This window comes from Eleutherodactylus coqui, chromosome 3, assembly GCF_035609145.1.
Source record: "Eleutherodactylus coqui strain aEleCoq1 chromosome 3, aEleCoq1.hap1, whole genome shotgun sequence".
Taxonomy (NCBI): domain Eukaryota; kingdom Metazoa; phylum Chordata; class Amphibia; order Anura; family Eleutherodactylidae; genus Eleutherodactylus; species Eleutherodactylus coqui.
The window spans coordinates 162,826,504-162,845,040 of record NC_089839.1 but is presented as its reverse complement, the minus strand read 5'-3'; the positions used below and the strand labels follow the sequence as shown (position 1 = coordinate 162,845,040).

The 18,537-nt window shown below is 45.8% G+C and overlaps 1 protein-coding gene across 1 annotated transcript in view; it reads left to right on the top strand.

Annotated features, from left to right (window-relative positions):
* The window catches only part of SYN2 (synapsin II), a 342,823-nt gene that overhangs the window by 207,147 nt on the left and 117,139 nt on the right, over positions 1-18,537 (top strand). The window contains exon 2 of the mRNA XM_066596482.1: positions 14,101-14,158. Within this exon, the coding sequence (XP_066452579.1) occupies positions 14,101-14,158 (58 nt within the window). The remainder of the gene's footprint in view (positions 1-14,100; positions 14,159-18,537) is intronic.

Genomic DNA, 18,537 nt, shown 5'->3' with positions numbered 1-18,537 from the left:
GAAAATCTGTACTGCTAGATGTCCGGACCATCCGCAGTACTGATGAAGAAAGAAGCCCACAGCCATAAGCTGTTTCTGCCGGCAGAGCATGTGTTTACAAAATGGGTAAACCGCTGCTGGGAGACCAGCAGCGTTTAACATATATACCCGTGGCCATGAGCCCTTACTCAAATCTTATGCATATCTACGGCCTTATGCAGATGGCCGAGTCGAATCCAGCTGCAGGATGTGAGCCGTGCCCCTGCAGTGACCACCGCGGCTCACCACATCCGTCGTCTCCTCCACTCTATGTGCCGGCTGCCGTCCAGCCGACACATGCATAGAGCCAATGCATTAGAGGTGACATTTGTGTAGGTTTTCTGCAAGGCTCGCACAGAAATAGCATATGCTGCAATTTGTTTACCGTGCGAGTTTTCACGCGGTCAAATCGCCACTGTCTGATTAGGATTGCATTATGTAACACAATCCTATGGCAGTGTGCATGGGTGGAAATTCTGTGGGAAATCCTGCCACGGAATTTCCGCCCATGTGCCTGAGATGTAACTGCATGCCAAGTGTGGTTTTAGTTTTTTTGGTTGTTTTTTTAATACCAAGTATGTATTAAGTGTTTGTGTATCAGTATATTATTGAGCAAAGGGGAACATGTGCTTTAAAAGTTAGCAGACAAGGGGGATCATTAGTTTATCTACTGCCTTAGATCCTGCGTAATGAATGTCTTCCTGCGCAGCGTACCGAGGAATAATACCCTACATTAGAGAGAATGATAAACTTCAGTCATCAGCCTAATGTCAGCTTTTTCCTGTGTGAAGGTTACTCTCTAATGAAGTCTGATTTTAGACTGATGCTGCTAATGTACAGATTGTATTTGTGCCAGTGGCGTTTTATTTATAGGTAACAAATGCAGCCATTGGAGTGAGTTAGAAGTGTAATCCTCCTGCGCAAGGTTATCGAAAAAGCATGAAATTCAGCTGAAAATTCTGTGAGCTATATTGTCATTAAGTCGGTAATAGTAAAAATCAAGAGGTGAGAAGAAAACATTAAGGAATACCATTAAAATTAATAGTATTTAATATTGCCAGTGCTTTTGTGTAACATTCTCGCTTAATGCTACACGAGCACTGTCTAGACCGGAGGGCAGATAACCAATAAATGGATTTATAAGACCGTTATCTAGCAGTTCCCTGATGTACTGTTGGAGCAATATTTCCTTCAGCAGCAGGAGAATTCCCTTATTGCAGCACAGCAACTCGGGAAGCCACATTCCCCATGGAGTTGCTATTTTATACTTTAGTTTGTATCATGGGAACAAGTTATTAGCTGCTGTAGGAATCACAGGGTTACACCCGAAAACTATAAATTCCCTACAATCGTGCATGTGTACTAACAGGCACACCTCCCTAAGGAGGAGAATTCTGATTAAATCCCTATACTCTGGGTGGTTTAAGGCAGGGGTCCCCAACCATCGGTCCGCGGACCGGTGGCCGGGCCGTTAGGTGCTTCCTGCCAGTCCGCGTCACCGCCGGGAACACACGTGTCAAACACAAGGCCCGCGGGTTGAATCCGGGCCGCTGCCTCATGTTATGTGGCCCGCGGCGTGCTGACGCCACTCACCACTGCAGCGATTACCAGCTGGGGTGCCGCAGCTCCCCGCTGGTAATCGCGCTGTTGCCACTGATCCCAGTGCACACTGATGTCCGTGTGCAGCCAGGATCCTCCTCCCCGAGTCTCCTGCTCATTAGTTCCGCAGGAGAGGACTCGGGGAGGAAGCCTGACGGGCGCACACACTGACGTCAGTGTGCACCAGGGGATCAGCGTGAGCAGAGGGGGAGCGACGCTGACAGGAAGGAAGAGGTAAGTATATGGGTTGGGGGAGTATGCTTATTACTGGAGGGGGGATGCTTATTACTGGAGGGGGGATTGCTTATTACTGGAGGGGGGATTGCTTATTACTGGAGGGGGGATTGCTTATTACTGGAGGGGGGATTGCTTATTACTGGAGGGGGGATGCTTATTACTGGTGGGGGGATGCTTATTACTGGAGGGGGGATGCTTATTACTGGAGGGGGGATGCTTATTACTGGAGGGGGGATGCTTATTACTGGAGGGGGGATGCTTATTACTGGAGGGGGGATGCTTATTACTGGGGGGGGATGCTTATTACTGGGGGGATGCTTATTACTGGGGGGGGATGCTTATTACTGGGGGGGGCTGCTTATTACTGGGGGGGGCTGCTTATTACTGGGGGGGGGCTGCTTATTACTGGGGGGGGCTGCTTATTACTGGGGGGGGGCTGCTTATTACTGGGAGGGGGGCTGCTTATTACTGGGGGGGGGCTGCTTATTACTGGGGGAGGGCTGCTTATTACTGGGGGGGGCTGCTTATTACTGGGAGGGGGGGCTGCCTATTACTGGGAGGGGGGGCTGCCTATTACTGGGAGGGGGGGCTGCTTATTACTGGGAGGGGGGGGCTGCTTATTCCTTGGGGGGGGGGGGAAGGTTATTCCTGGGGGGGGAAGGTTATTCCTGGGGGGGATGCTTATTCCTGGGGGGGGATGCTTATTCCTGGGGGGGGGATGCTTATTTCTGGGGGGGGGGGATGCTTATTCCTGGGGGGGGGGGGGATGCTTATTCCTGGGGGGGGGGGGGAAGGTTATTCCTGGGGGGGGGGGATGCTTATTCCTGGGGGGGGGGATGCTTATTCCTGGGGGGGGGGATGCTTATTACTGATGGGGGGATGCTTATTACTGGGGGGGGGCTGCCTATTACTGGGAGGGGGGGCTGCCTATTACTGGGAGGGGGGCTGCCTATTATTACTGAGGTGGGGGCTTATAATTATAACGTTGCTGTGGGGGTTAATATTACTAATTGGGCCACTGTGGGGTCGTTATTTTTACTGGGGCCACTATCAGAGTCACTTTTAGGGCTCGTTCACAAGGCGCCTTTTTGAAGCGCTGAGGACTGTGGCGCCAAACAGAGCGTCCCGCGAGTAGGAGTAAGAGCCGCCTCTGTGCAAGCAGCAGCCGCAGCGCCTGTACACCTGTTAGGACCTAGGTCAGTTTTCAAGGTAATCCTGCCGGGGAGGAGGGGGCAGATAAATTATATGCTGCCCTATGTGTGTGCTGGGGGGGGGGAGATAGAGCAGTGGGCAACATATAATCTATGTGTGTGCTGCCAGGCGAGGGGGGGGAGATATATTATACTGCCCTATGTGTGTACTGCCAGGACATTCTAAATGTCATAATTAAATAAGTATGCACTAAACTCCAACCCCCTTCATAACCCTGCCCCATATAACCAAAGCCCTGCCCATGTCCCTGCCCACCCTGCTAAGCCTTGTAAAAATGGCCTTGCTTGAAGCCGGTCCCTGGTGCCAAAAAGGTTGGGGACCACTGGTTTAAGGGGTATTCCAATATGAGTTGGTAATGCGATCTCCCCAACTCTTGAGGAAAAAAGCATACCGATTGGGAGACAGAGGGCACGTCCGGGAGTGTTAGCCCCAATTCCTGTAGAGTCACTGTTTCCCAGTCCACATAGGCAGGTGCAGTCACCAGCAGAGCTTTTGTGGCCTTGCTCTGGTTAGACCAGCTCAATGGAGAGCTGTATTCCAGTAGTAGGTCCAGGGGGGGTCGCGGTGGTCTGTGGGTAGCTTTGATTATATGCCAGACTCCAATATAGATGCTTGTAAATTTTTAATACAACTGAAACAGGATAACAATTTAGTAATTCCTATTTTTAAAGCAGAAGAACAAGTTTTAAAGTCTCTACCCAGCTAAAGGGAGTTCAGTCCAATATCTTTCTGCCTGTTCACCGGGTGGTATAAGTCCAATTCTCTGGTTCACCCGAACAGTCTTACTTTGGTATCATACCTTAATCGTCTGCAGTCACATAGTTTGCAACATTGTCGGACAATGGAAGGAACAGTAGATAAAAAATCTCTTCTGAAGCTCTGAAGAAAGCTTGAACTTGATCCAGTAGTAACTCTCCCTTAGAGGAGCTCCCACCTGTAGGGTCGTTACTACAAGCCACATTTTTACACCTCATGGAATATCCTTTGATCCGCACTCTGCAGCATAGCTGTACAGACTCCCCTACTTTGAGTCTCTTCCCACTCTGAGAGACCCTCCTTGTTTCCACCCATCTTAAAGGCACAGAGGAGCAGATATTACCAATATGTGGCACACATGAACTGTCTCAGAGTTGATACAATGTCTTGTGTTATAGTTTAGTGGGAATGTGAAAGTCATAACGTGCCAAGCCTATTTTATGTCTGGTCCTGTGTTTTGTTTTTTTTCTGAAGTTGAGATAGATGCGAGTCCCAGAGGTGGGATGGAGATGTAGCAGACTTTGATAGCATATCCTGTGGTTAGACCATAAAGGTCTCAGATGTGTGGAGACCCCTTTAATAAGTTTGCTATTGTATGCAGACAGATTTTTTTGCTGTGCGCAGTTGGTTGGTCATGAAGGGGCCGGTGTGATGGCAGAGGTTTGATTCTTCTTAGTTCACTGACATAGTAACTTTTTGGTCCAGTTTTCTTTATAATCCCTGGCAGTCCAGTGAAGACCATAGTATCATTGGTAATTCTTTGGAAGATTGTTTATCCCTGGTGGACTAGTGAGTTGTGGTTTGTGTTATAAACTTTATAGAGTGTTCCTTAAATGGAACCTGTCACCTCCTTGAAGCCCCTATCTTAAACTAAATTTAAGGGATAAGTCCCGCTGAATCTTGGGGTGTACTTTTTCTACCTACTGGGCTCCTCGTTCTCATGCCGGAAGTCAGCGCTCTGTTATCAGTATGGCTCTTTTCATTCAGTCAATGTACTCGCACTCCACTGTTCTCTATGTAAGCACAGAAGATGCTGTAGAAAATGTACAATCTTAACAGGGTGTGTTCCTCTAAACCCATTTATCCGCTATCTACAGGATATGTAGTAAATGTATGTTCACTGGGAATCCAACCGCTGGAACGCCTACGGTTCACAAGAGGGTGATCACCAGGTCCTCTTAGTGAATGGAGCAGAGGTCTGCATTGATGACTACCCCATACCCCCTCACCTCCATTCACTTCTGATCAATGTCCTCAACGACTTACCTCAGTCTCATAGATCAATATTAACGTGGTCACTGGTCACACATGCGCATCAGCGCTCCATTCTCTAGGGTGACTCAGGAAGCGGCATTCTCTTAATCCCTGGTCATTCCAGTGCTCAGATTCCAGTAATTGATCATTTGATTTATGGAAAAATCCTCCATTCACCCCCTCCAAACTCCACTAACCATTTTTATGGGATTAAGGGGAACCTGTCACCAGCTTTCAGCACCATGAACTAAGTTCTAGTGTTCATAGAGCAGAAGTCTAGTGATGTAATTTTTTAACATACCGTATTATGTAAGGCTGAAAAAAGACATTCATCCAATTCAGCCTATTACCCTCCCCCCCCCCCCCCACACACACACACATGTTGATCCAGAGGAAGGCAAAAAAAACTGAGATAGAAGCCAATTTTCTCCCTTCAAGGGGAAAAAAAAGTCCTTCCTGACTTTAATCTGGCAATAGGAATCTTCTCCGGATCACGACCCTTCATTTAATATTGTATCACTCAAGAAAGGTTTCTAGGCCCTTGTATTCTTTTATCGAAATCGCTATCACCACATCCTCTGGCAGAGAGTTCCACAGTCTCTCTGCTCTTACAATGAAGAACCCCTTCTATGTCAGTGTAGAAACCTTCTTTCCTCTAACCGTAGAGGATTCCCAATTGTTAGCCGCAGTCCTGGGTATAAATAGATGGGAGAGATCTCTGATATATTTATTCATAGTTATTAGCTTGCCTATCATCCGTCTCTTTTCTACACTAAATAACCCCAATCTTGATAACCTCTGGGTATTGTAGTCCACCCATTCCATTTATTACTCTAGTTGCCTGCCTTTGTATCCAGTCAAACTCTGATATGTCTTCTGAGTACTGGTGCCCAAAACGACACAATATTCCATGTGTGGTCTGACCAGTGACTTGTAAATATGAAGACTAATGTTCTCGTCATGTACCCCTAGACCTCTTTCGATGCACCCCATGATCCTATTTGCCTTGGAAGCAGCTGCCTGACACTGATTGCTCCAGTTAAGCTTATAGTTCACTAAAATCCACAAGTCCTTTTCCATGTTGGCGTTCCACAGGGGTTTCCCATTCAGTGTGTAATGGTGACATGTATTTCCTCTGCTCATGTGCAAAACTTTACATTTATCACTGTTAAATCTAATCTACCACTTTTCTGCCCCAATTTATCCAGAGTCTTTTGCAACTGCCTTGCGTCCTTGTGTTAATTTCTTTACATAGTTTTGAACCATCAGCAAATATTGATATTTTACTGAACAATACTTCTATCAGGTTTTTAATAAATATATTAAAAAGAATAGGGCCCAAAACCACCCCTGTGGTACCTCACTAGTAACGGTGACCCCCTAGTACTGACCTCTGTGGTACCCCACTAGTAAGGCCTAGTGCCCATGGCCGTGACGGGCTCCGCAAGCAGAATTCCGCAGCGGAGTCCTCACAGAGACCAACTTCCTGCATCCCGTGCCGACGCGCATGCGCAGTACAGCACATGGCGCGCCGACCGCGTCATGTGATGCTGGCGTCAGTGGGCGAGGAAGCGTTTTAACACTATCTTCCGCTGTGCTACAGCGGAAGATAGTGTGACGGATGGCTTCTATTGACTGCAATGGAAGCCGTTTGCGTGTACCCCTGCGGCAAATAGAACATGTCGCGGGTGATTGCGGGTGCTTTCACGGGGTGGAATTCCACGGTGGAATTCCGCACCGTGAGCATTGCGCTATTAGGTTCAGTAGAATCTGCCCGTGGGAATTAGGCCCAACGGTGACCCAATCAGAGTATGTATCACCCTCTGCTTTCTATCACTGACCAGTTACCCACTTACACACATTCTCACCCAGACCAAGCATTCTCATTTTATATACCAACCTTTTATGTTGCACAGTATCAAATGCCTTGGAAAAGTCCAGATACACAAGATCCATTGACTCTCTAGTCCAGTCTAGAACCTACCTCGTCACAGAAGCTGATCAGGTTGGTTTGACAGGAACGATCTCTCATAAACCCATGCTGTTATGGAGTTATACAGCCATTGTCCTTGAGGTCCTCCAGGATAGCATCTCTTAGAAACCCTTCAAACATTTTACCCACAATAGAAGTAAGCCTTGCCTGCCTGTAGCTTCCTAGTTCACTTTTTGACCCCTTTTTGAATAGCTGCACCCCATTGCCTATTCACCAATCCAGTGTCGCCCCCAAAAGTCAACTTGCAGATAGTGCAACAGACTCAAAGCTGCGGACTGTGCGCTTGCACTCCCATTGAACACTATTGGAGTTCATGCACACAACCTGCAGCTTTCAGTCCGATGCTTCGTCTGTGTGCTGACTTTCAGGGGTGATAGCGCACGAATGGGATACCTGGTAGAGATTTAAAAAAAAAACATCCCGGACTCCTGGAAACCTGCTCTATGAGCACTAGAACTTAGTTTATGGTGCTTCTAGCTGGTGACAGGTTCACTTTTAAAGAACCCAAACCGCAAAGAACACTTCCATTAAGTTCCTATGTATAAAACTTGACAGACAAATGTGCCAAGGCTTCAGAATCTATTTCCAATGCTGCTGATAAACTTGAATCTAGCATATAAAAGTTATTTAAACATAATACATGCAGCAATACCGGTGTAGAAAGCCTTAATCAAGCCAGAAAGTGGTTCTATAGAGGAAGTCCTAATATATGAGCTTTTTATATAGTGTTCAAGACAAGACTAGAAGCAGCAGATGAGCTTGTAGTTTACATTGCTTCCACTGGAGGGCAGCAAACACCACCCTTAAATATTATATCCTTTTTGTATTTTGTATTTCCTATGCTGATTTTAAGGCTTATGCAGATGGTTTTGCAGCTTAAAGTGACAAGTCATGTTTTGACTAGGCAACTTCTTTTAAGATTGTAAATTAACCTCAAATGTGTCATCAAAAAGACATCTCATGCTGTGACCGCCATCTGTTGTTGTAATTCTTCATCAGCATTGTACACAGGTACACATTTACATAAAACTGCAACATGATTAATCTTACAGGACCATTTAGGAATAAAAAATGTATGTGACACGGCTTTAGACCTCTGGTTCCTTGCAGAGTTTCTTAGATGGACTAGAACAGAAACTTTGAGAACATTTACCCTCGTAGATACATTCTTGTAAAGCGTCTGTAAAGGGCCGCTCTGATATGTTTTTCATTTATTTTGTAGTATATATGTGAGCTAGTGTTAGCTTGCTTTGTTATTACTTTCTATCTGAAACTCACGGAGTCTTCCTGAGGTGACCTTGTGATCTCAGTTCTCACCAGCTCAGACTGACTTGGCGTTGTGTTCAGTGTCTAGTCCTTTTCACAGCATTTGTAATGCTGTTACATGGACTCTACAACATAAACTGCCTACCAGGGGACACAGACACTCATATATCACAGTTACTGATGATGATCACATAGATCCTGTCACACAGTTATAATGGAGGAGATCACAGCTTATCCGCCTGACTATATACTTATGCTCTGTTTTATTTGGGTGAAAATAGAAGGTAATGATGATAAAATGGTCCATCCGGCCGGCAGAAATGGTATCGCCTCTAGCTAATGCTGTGCTAATGCATCATGAGATTGATGTATAGCCTCTAGCTAATGGTGTCTGCTAAGCATCAGACGGGCTGCAGTGGATGGAAGTGGCTGCAATAACCAGAGGAGACCTGCCTTGTGTGGCTGGCAATCAGGTAAGGGGAGTAGGGATGGAAAAGTGTTTTGCTGGAATGGTCCTTTAATAATCCTCCATCTGCATTGCATTGACCCTAGAATGTGTGTTCACATGGTTGAAACAAGGAAAGGAGTACCTCTGAGTAGAATTCTCTGTTCAACTATTAATATTTTAAATGCACCAGTAATTCTGCTGTACAGATGTGGCAGAGGTTAACTTGACTGTGATACATTTCTGTGACAGGTTAAAGGGCCACTCCAGTGATAAAACTTTATTCTACCCCTTACGCCCTCACCTGATTGCCTGTCACACTATGGAGGCCTTCTCTGTGTATTGCAGCCACTTCCGTGCAGTGCAACTCCCTGTTTGATGCTTATCAGGCTCCATGTTGATAATGAGATTGTTTGGTTTTCACTTTCACATCAATCTCATGATGCATCAACACAGCATTAGCTAGAGGTTATACCATTTCTGCCTGATGAGTGGGCAGTTTAATTACCTTCTATATTCACCTAAATAAGCTACAGAGCATAGGTATACAGTCATGAGGCTAAGCTGTAATCTCTTCTATTATAACTGTGTAATCATCATTAACTGTGATAGGAGTGTTTTGTGTTCCCTTTATAGGTAGTTTCCATGGTGAAGTCCATGTAATAGTATCACGCAGACTGAGATATTGACTACTAACGGAATACATAACTCCAAGTAAATTTGAGCTGGTCAGAATTAGGATCACATGACCATTTGAGGAAAAGGAGGCCTGGAGTCTCAGACAAAGAAATAACTAGGTTGGTAACACTAGGTGACTACTACATAATGACTACTGGGTGACTAGCTACATAATGACTATAAAAATCACTGGAGTGCCCTTTAACTAAAGGCCCTTTTTACATGGTACAATTGTCGTTGTTGGTAGTTCAAAACCATGCGCTCCCGTGGGATTTTGAACAATATTCATCCCATGTAAATGCATGCAGAGACCAGACAAGAGTCGTCCAGACGCTCAGTTTCAGAATAGTTGAGAATTGAATGACCAGCTGTTCAGTGCAAACAGCAGCCGTTCAGTACTGAATGACTGTCTACTTACAGTGCATGGAGGCAGGCGGGGGAAGAATGCTCCCTCCAGCAGCCCCGCCTCCCTGCTGGCCACGCTGTGAATGATCCAGCGATACTCTCTTCTGTGTAACAGCACGGGAGTGAGTATACATGGGGACAAGTGTCGGGCATCATTTACCCAACACTCGTCCAGTGTAAATGGGCCTTTATCCTAAGGCATTCAAAATCTCTCTTGCTCTCTTATGGGCGCCTGCACACGAGTGGAAATTTCCGCCGCTGGAAGCCTGCATAGGATTGCGTTAACAAATGCAATCCTATGCAGACGGCCACGCGAAATCTCGCGCGGCAAACAAACCACGGCACGTCCCATCTCTGTGCGCGGCTCTGCGAGCCCCGCACAGAAACGCCACTCACCTGCCGCCGGCTCCGGTCTGCGCATGCGTCGGCTGCCCGGCAAGCCGGCACATCAAACAGCCGGAGCCATGGGTGAGTACGCGCCGCTCTCTGCAGGCGCTTGGGTCGGGTCCCGCAGCGAGAATTCTTGCTGCCGGATCCTACCCGCCCGTCTGCAGGTGGCCTATCTCTTACCTTTACACAGCGAAACCCATTATAAAGGAATTGAAAAGGCAAACAAACTGTAGCACAGAGTTATCATAACGTGTTACAAAAAGCAAATTAAACTTTGCTACATCTGTACATATGAAAGGGGTTTGTGTGCAGATGTAGGAAAGCTTTAACTTGGCTATGATAACTTTCGGCAACAAGTTATCCAAAGCCATTAATAAAGCTATTGAATGGGGAAATTGCCACAAAGTTTTCTTAAGATGTTAGACTTTGCTACTTCTGGGCATAAGAAAACAAAAACAAATGAGCTAAACCAGTGACAGGTACACCATAGAGAGAGGGGACCCTGTTTGTCTACGGTAGAAGGAAAGGAAAGTGGAGAGATAGTAAGGCGCTATATACATAAATGTGATTAAAGCACCATTCTTTGGGTTGGCTCCTCTCCCACTTTTTTGCAAACCTTGTAGGACCTGTGGAAAGGGGATCCACAAATTCTCATCACCTATTAAGGTACAAGCCCAACCCAGTCCGCAGGTGCCCAATAGATGTCATATGTGCTGACTCTATGGGTGTGTATACTGTTGCTATAACTGCACCAAAACATCTTGCCTAACAGTACGTGGTAACACCTTGTACATATAGTTTTGTGTGTGACTACATTATAATTATACTGCATTTACTCATCCTAGAATACATAGATAAGTGTGGTTATTAAATAGAAGATGGTACTTTGTGTTTTCTTCTGCTAGGCTACATTCATGCCTACACTATGGGTTTCCATTGTTTGAAAATCACGGAAGTTCTGGATCCGCCATTTAATTGACACGTACGCAGGGACATTGCCAAACTACTTTGGTTACCAGAATTCTGGCGTGGAAAAGTCAAATTTGTGCAGAAGTCATGCTGCTATCTGCGACGGCCATGGCCCGTTCTTGAAAAGTGGGTGTGGCTTGTTGGGAGGGGGTGGCGTGCCCATGCCTACAGATTTATGTATAATTTACTCTAGAAACAACTCGTAGCTAGCGTAGATTTCTATGTTGGCGCATGGAGGAGCCGAGCTGCAGTTAATCTAGGGAGAGGCCTGTGCCTCTTCATATATTAATTGCGTCCTGTGCTGGAGGAAATTATTTGTAGACCGGTAATGGAATTGCTGGTCTTAGTAAATTTTCCCCATGGTATCTGATGAACCCCACTGACTAGAACTAAACTCATCAGACTTCCATCATGCAACCCAGCATTTAACTGGACACCATATCGTAGCATGCTGCGCTACTTCGTCCTATATTTTGAACCAGATCACATAGATGTGAACAGCCCCTTTGACTCCTTAAGTGCTGTAGGTTCAAGTTCTCACTGCTAAGAAAGGAAGAAGAATTATTACACACCCAGCTATGTATACTTTTGTTCTCATGATCTTTGAAGTAAGGGCTCATTAACACAGGCATAAGTGCATTTCAGCCACATATTTGCGAGACAGAGAATCACGCACACCTACGTATTTCCTCTGCAATCGAAAAGCATGTGAAAAAATCCAATTATGTGAAAAAACGTTCTATTCACTGTGTATTATGCACAGAAAAATTGCCCCAAAGCTATAGGACTATCGTGAATCAAAATAAGGAATGCTTTGCTGCCATACCGCTTCAGGCCTCATTCACATTGCTGCCTTCCCCACTGTCCCACTTCCATTGTTCTGCTCTGTTATAAGGGTAGAACAGTGACAATCACGGTAGGGACTTATCGGTCATAAGCCGGACACCCATGGCACCTGACGGAGCGCGTTGATTATATTACGGTCTGTTGGGTTTCTGTTAAGTAGCACAGCAAGCTGCACTATTATTTCCAGTACTTTTAATGTAATCTGCGATGGATCCTAACAGAACCTGCAGAAGTGAAGGAAGCTTAACCCTTGAAATATCTAACCTGAGCATGTTTCCTGCCTTTGCACCATCTTCAACTCCCCTATATCTGCTTTTATTTGGGTGCCCTGGTCTGTACCCCATTAAATGACATGTCAGGGATTCACTTAGCTGCAATATTATACTTTCCCCTTTTCTTATACATCTTAATATTCTCTTTTCTTTTGCAAAATAAACCTATTCTTTTGAGGTATCACACAGATCAGTCTAACATCAATACCTTCCAATCCACTCTTTATTTCTTGGCATCACGCCTAAGCCTTGGCCACACAAGTCTTGTAATGGAGGTAGAAAGCTCTGGCCTCATTTGCATGCTAATGGAATAATTTACATACAGCTGTGCCCAATTTGCATAGACAAGGTTACTCAGAAGTGCTCTTTCTATCTCGAATGGATAATTTTCAGACCAACTTCAAAACTTTATGCTAAATTCAGCCAACCAGCTCATACGGCAATTACATGACGTCTTGGCTATTTCCAAGACCTCTCCACTTAAGGTTGTACAGATACAGGTTGACGTAGGTGCAGTAAAAGCTGCTAGAATATAAAATCTTTTATTTTGGGAAAAAAAAATTATTTTAAAAAGTGCCTCGGCAACTGTTATGCTTCATGGGTTCAAAGGCAACTTTTGTGTTGCATGCTAATGGAGCCCAAATTGCGAGCTTTAGTGAATAACCTACATGCTGTGTAAAAAGGGTTCGGTGTACAAGGTGTTTTCTTCAAATGTTCTATTTTATGACTCATGGCTGTTTTCATTGATGGCCATAAAAAGAATATAAAATATATACTTACCTGCTTTCTCCACTGTGTTCCAAAGGATATGCTGTGTGGGCATGATCTGACGGTTGACGTCTTATTTAGTCACACAATGCGTAACCTTATTATTCTGAATGGAAGAGAAAGACACAGAAGGTGGCTGGAGCTCAGCAGGATAAAAAAAACACAAAACACTAGAGCGAAAATCGTACCACATGTATTTACACTTTAGGGGCGGACCAAAGATAACGTGGATCAACCTCCCATAGATCCAAGGAGTCCTTAAATGTAAATGGACTAGAAATTCCCAAAAGTCAACATAAATGTGACTTTATCTCGATTGATAAGATAACAGCAAGCACCCAAATGGAACAGCAGTGAGCTCAACGTGTTCAGAGCAAGCCGGGCGCCATCCCCCACCCCTTCCCAACGTGGAAGTACCTTTTGGTGTTATTTTTGGCAGTGTTTTCACTCTAGAATTATGATTTTGTTTTCCCTTTTATCCTTAGCGCCACTTTCTGTCTTTCTCTTCTTGACCACATTCCACCAGATGGTGTGCTTTTTTCGAAGTGGACACTCTCCCTTCTAGATTTAGGCTGGATGGCAAATGTTCCTAATCTCGAAATGCATGACGCTGCCCCCCCTTCCCCGGCAGCCTCTATTGAAGGTAGAGCTGCTGGTCAGGTGATTCCACTTCTGCATCACCTGACCCATGGCTCGGCATTCACAAGAGGCTGCCAGGGGGGTCGGTGCGGGGGAAGCAATGTAGCTACTAAAATCAGCTGTGGATACTTTTTATGCAGAAATGCTGTGAAATTTGCCAGTGAATTTTCTGCAGTGTCCTCTATCCTTTGGACCCCTGAGCCCAGTTTATGGGGCTCGTAGGATATGACTGGTTCCCTTTAAGTACATTAGTTCAACAATTTATGTTGTAACCTCCTAATTGTTCTCCGTGCTATGTGATACCTCTGTGATTTCCTCTATACCTTCTCATGTACTTTTTCTTTATATTTTAGGGTGAAGTGTTTCAGAGGAAAGAAGCTTCAAGGAGATTATGACATACGAGTTGAACAGGTAAGCCGTGTATCCAGTTAATTATATCAGCTGGATCAGGAAAATGTTTATTGCCAACTTTTTTTTTTATAGATGTCATAGGTAGACAGTAGTTTAGGGCGTTTTCTTAATTTATGCTATGTGAGCTGTGAGTAGACATTCAAGGCCTACACCCTGGGTGACTGGCTGCATTTCCTGGAGATTTATTACTGGTAGAAAGCTGGTCGCAGGACGGTGACTGCAATCTATATACAGAGGATGGGCAAAAATATGGAAACGCTGTACGAAACGCATGTTTTATCTTACATGGGATTATAAATTATATTTCAGTAAGACATGTAGAGACACTGATTATATGTGGAGATAATGACACAGATACTGCCAGGCAGAAGTGAACATCTCCCTGAGCAACAAGGTTCCATTGGTCAGGGGTTTGAGCCACTCAGCTGCTGTTACCTGCTGGCTCCCAAAACCCCCCGAAGCAGGGCAAGAGGTGAAGTTAACACAAATTGGCCTCGAAAGTTCTCAGCCAAGTAGGGGTCAAAAGGGTAGCTCAGTGCTAATGGTTAAAATCCCATGCATTTCATACGGTGTTTTCATACTTTTGTCCATCCCCTGTATATAAATCTCCATGCTCAAAAAAGTTATTCTGTAAAATTAGGAGTAATCGTTATAATGCAAAAGCGAATGCTATTTCAAATGCACAAAACACTCAGGGCAAACAAACGTGGAGGTCCCTTTGCGTTTTGGCACACTCGCCTACTTCTGTAGATACTGGCGGAGTTTTTTAAAAGCCTCTGCATGTTTTTTATTTATTCTTCGCTCATATAATTAAGACTTCCTGGTAAAAAAAATATTCTGGGTAAATAATTATTCACTATTTTTGAATAATATTTCCTTCAAAGGGGAATCTAAAACTATGAAAGCGATCTAAAAGCACATCTTTGTGGCCCATAGAAACCAATCATGAAGCAACTTTCATTTTTCTTATGTATGAGCTATATGAGAAATGAAAGCTGCATTGTGATTGGTTGCTATGGGCCACAAAGACAGATTTTTCTTTAAAGAGCGACTGTGACTGGGCGACCTTTTTGTGGCCCACCTTGTAGAAGCTATGGTAGACACATAGTCTGTGGCAGCACAACAATGCAGTTAAAATAAATAGAGCAGACGTGGGATGCGTAACCACTACTTCATTTATTTGGAGACCTTTTAAGGTCCCCGTCCTCGGGATCCGTGGGGGTCCCAACAGTTGGACCCCACCCATCGGATTCTCTTCCCCCTTTACTGTGGTTAGGAAATATGTATTTTTGTATAGGAAAATTCCTTTTCTTTGTACAGTACATATAGTATATTTAGACCGTTACGTTCAAGGGTTTTCAAGGAAGAAACTTCTGATGACTTATCCTCAGGCTAGGTCATCAATAGTTCATCACTGGGGACTGCTTACTCGGAATCCCAGGTGATCAACTAATCACCTGGCTTGCTGTCAGTGCAGCGGGGCCAAACATAGTCATCGGGAATGGGAGTGGAAGTGCCATAGCTAGCTTTAATCCCACTGAAGCTGGCTATTAGACTTCTTGCACTTTCGCCTCTGACATCGGGGTCAGGTACAGAAGTGTAGTACGAGGCTTCAGCTTCCGTTAACTTCAATGGGAGTAAAGCCAGCTACGGCACTTGAGCTCCTGACCCTGATGACTATGTCCAGCCCCGCTTCATTGGCAGTGGGCCAGGTGCATAGCTGATCGCTGGGGATCATGAGCAGTTCCCACGTGATTAACTATTGATGACCTATCCTGAGGATCGGTCATTTATATATTTTGCTTGGAAACACCTTTTAAAAGGATTTTCCAAGACTATAACATGTAGGAAGCAGATAAACATATAAAGAAATAAGCCATACTCTATTGTTCAATGGCTTCCTCTGTCCATACAGTGCTTCTGCTCCAGTACCCGCCTGTCCAATCCCAGAAGGGGCTGCAGTGGTCATATGCCATTTATCACTCAAGTGACCACTCGCATACCTCAGTGGTCGAGTGCACAAATGCCCACTAAGGTACGTGATTGGTGAGTGAATGGCATGTGACAACTACAGCCACTTTCAGGGTTGGACCAGTGTTTTGTTTTTTTTTGGTGGTTTTTTAATTTAATGCTTTATCTGCTCCCTGCCTGCTTTTATTTTAGCTTGCTAAACCCCTTTAATTTGATGCACTGGAGTAGGCTTACTTGTGCTCTGCAATCATTCCATCCTGTCAAAGTATGGAACCAGGGTTGTGCCTATAATGTAGGCGGCCTGCACATTTGCAGCACAGGAAGAAGACTCCAGACCAGTACGCTGGGGCCGCCAGCCGAGCATCGGGTCTAACTCCACTGCAGGACCCAACCGTGTGCAGGTGGCCTCAAAGTGTCAAGTTAAAGTGTGCTACATCTGTATAAAAGGATTTAATTTTTGCAGTTTAACACTTAGATAAATGTCAATGTCTGAAATGTCTATTCATAAGATGCTATATACATATATGTTGACCAGGGGCTTGCGCAAGCCTTGCAGTTTAGTGCCTTATAAACATTTACTGACACCAGTTTACTATGAAAATCCTTCACCCACAAAAAGTAAATTTTCCCCAGTCGTTTCCACGACAGCACCAATTGAGATTGCCTCCTCCTGATAGGACAGGAACATACTGAGAGGTTAAAAGCTCCCCCCCTTCCCCACTTTCCTCAGTGTCTTCCTGTTCTGCCAGGAGGCAGGATCTCTGAGAGGGGCTGGTGGAGAAGCCAGCCAGAATCTACTCACGGGCGGATCGGAGGGCAGTGGGTCAGCCTGTCCTCCCTTCCAAGCCAGAAGACTCCCAGGACGCCACATGGGGTGGTAGCCCCCGGGCCAGGTTCCTCCCGCGGCGGCCCATGGGGGGTACAAAGCGGGAGCCTCAGTCCCCCTCCTCCTCCTTGCAGAGTTACAGCACGGCGCTCCAGGAAGCCCTTTGACGGCGGGGGGCTTCACGTCACGTGTCCAGTGCGATGACGTCATCACGCTCGCATAAGGAGGCGCACGGAGGGGGCGGGGCTTAGCGCAGGAGCGCGAAATTCAAAAAAAGGAACCTGAGAGAAGCCAGAAGGTGGACCAGCACTACAGGTCGCAAGGTGTCTGCAGCACCGGTATAGTAATGAGTGCTCCAGCACGAGAGACAGCTGAAACCTCAGCCTCAGTGGCTATAAGTAGCCAGTGCGGCAAAAATACAAATGCAAAATTCAGTGTATTGTGTATGGAAAATTGCATATTTACCCGCGAAAAATGCTCTTTTGTCAGAGGGATAAAAAAAGACGTACCCCCCCAGAACAAAACTCAAAAAATGCGTGGAGTGCGGGACGAGACTGCCAGCTATGTACCAGAGGCCTCTATGCAAGGCGTGTGTAGCTAGGCTAGTCAAAGAGGAATCGGGGGGATTCATGGAGGACGTTAGGAAGCTGGTGAAAGAGGAGGTTCGATCAGCCCTAACGTCGCAGATAGCGCCGCCAGCTAAGTGCCAGAAAAAGGCGTATGTTCCCGATAAGCCTTCCGACTCCGAGAGTTCAATCGGGTCGGAGCAAGAGGAACCGGCGGCTGAGGAGTACTCAGATGATGACTACAAAAAGTACCTATTTCATCAGGACAACTTAACGGAACTAATCAAGTCGGTCAGGGCTACACTAAAAATGGAAGAGCCCAGAGAACCACGCACCCTGCAAGATGAGATATTCGGGGGACTGGGGGAGAGGCGTAGGCATACCTTCCCTGTCCACAAAAATATCACTAGAATCATCCAAAAAGAGTGGAAGAAACCCGACGCAGGTTGCTTCTCCGCTAGAGGGGTAAAAAGAAGGTACCCGTTCGAGGAGGAAGTTTGCGCAAGCTGGGAGGAGGTACCCAAGGTAGATGTGCCAGTGGCCAAAGTAGCTAGGACGACGACCCTGCCCTTCGAGGACGCCGCACAATTAAAAGATCCCATGGGTCGCATAGCTGAAGGCTTCCGGAAAAAATCATGGGATCAGCGGCAAACATACTTAGGCCAGGGATCGCAGCCACCTGCGTGGCGCGGACTCTGGGGGTATGGCTAGAACAGCTGGAGCTACATTTAAGCAACAAGACGCCAAGGGAACAGATCCTAAACTCTCTCCCTATCCTGCGGATGGCAACAAATTTCCTAGCAGATGCCGCGGCCGAAACAGTCAATCTCTCGGCGAAAGCTACAGCCCGGTCTAACTCAGCCAGAAAGGTGTTATGGCTGAAGTCCTGGTCAGGAGACCTAGCTTCCAAAAACAAGCTATGCGCCCTCCCGTTCTACTGTCAGTTTCTGTGCTGAGGAGGCACAACTGTGGGTGTATTCGTTTGGATGCATAAAGTTCAATTGCACCGTACCTGC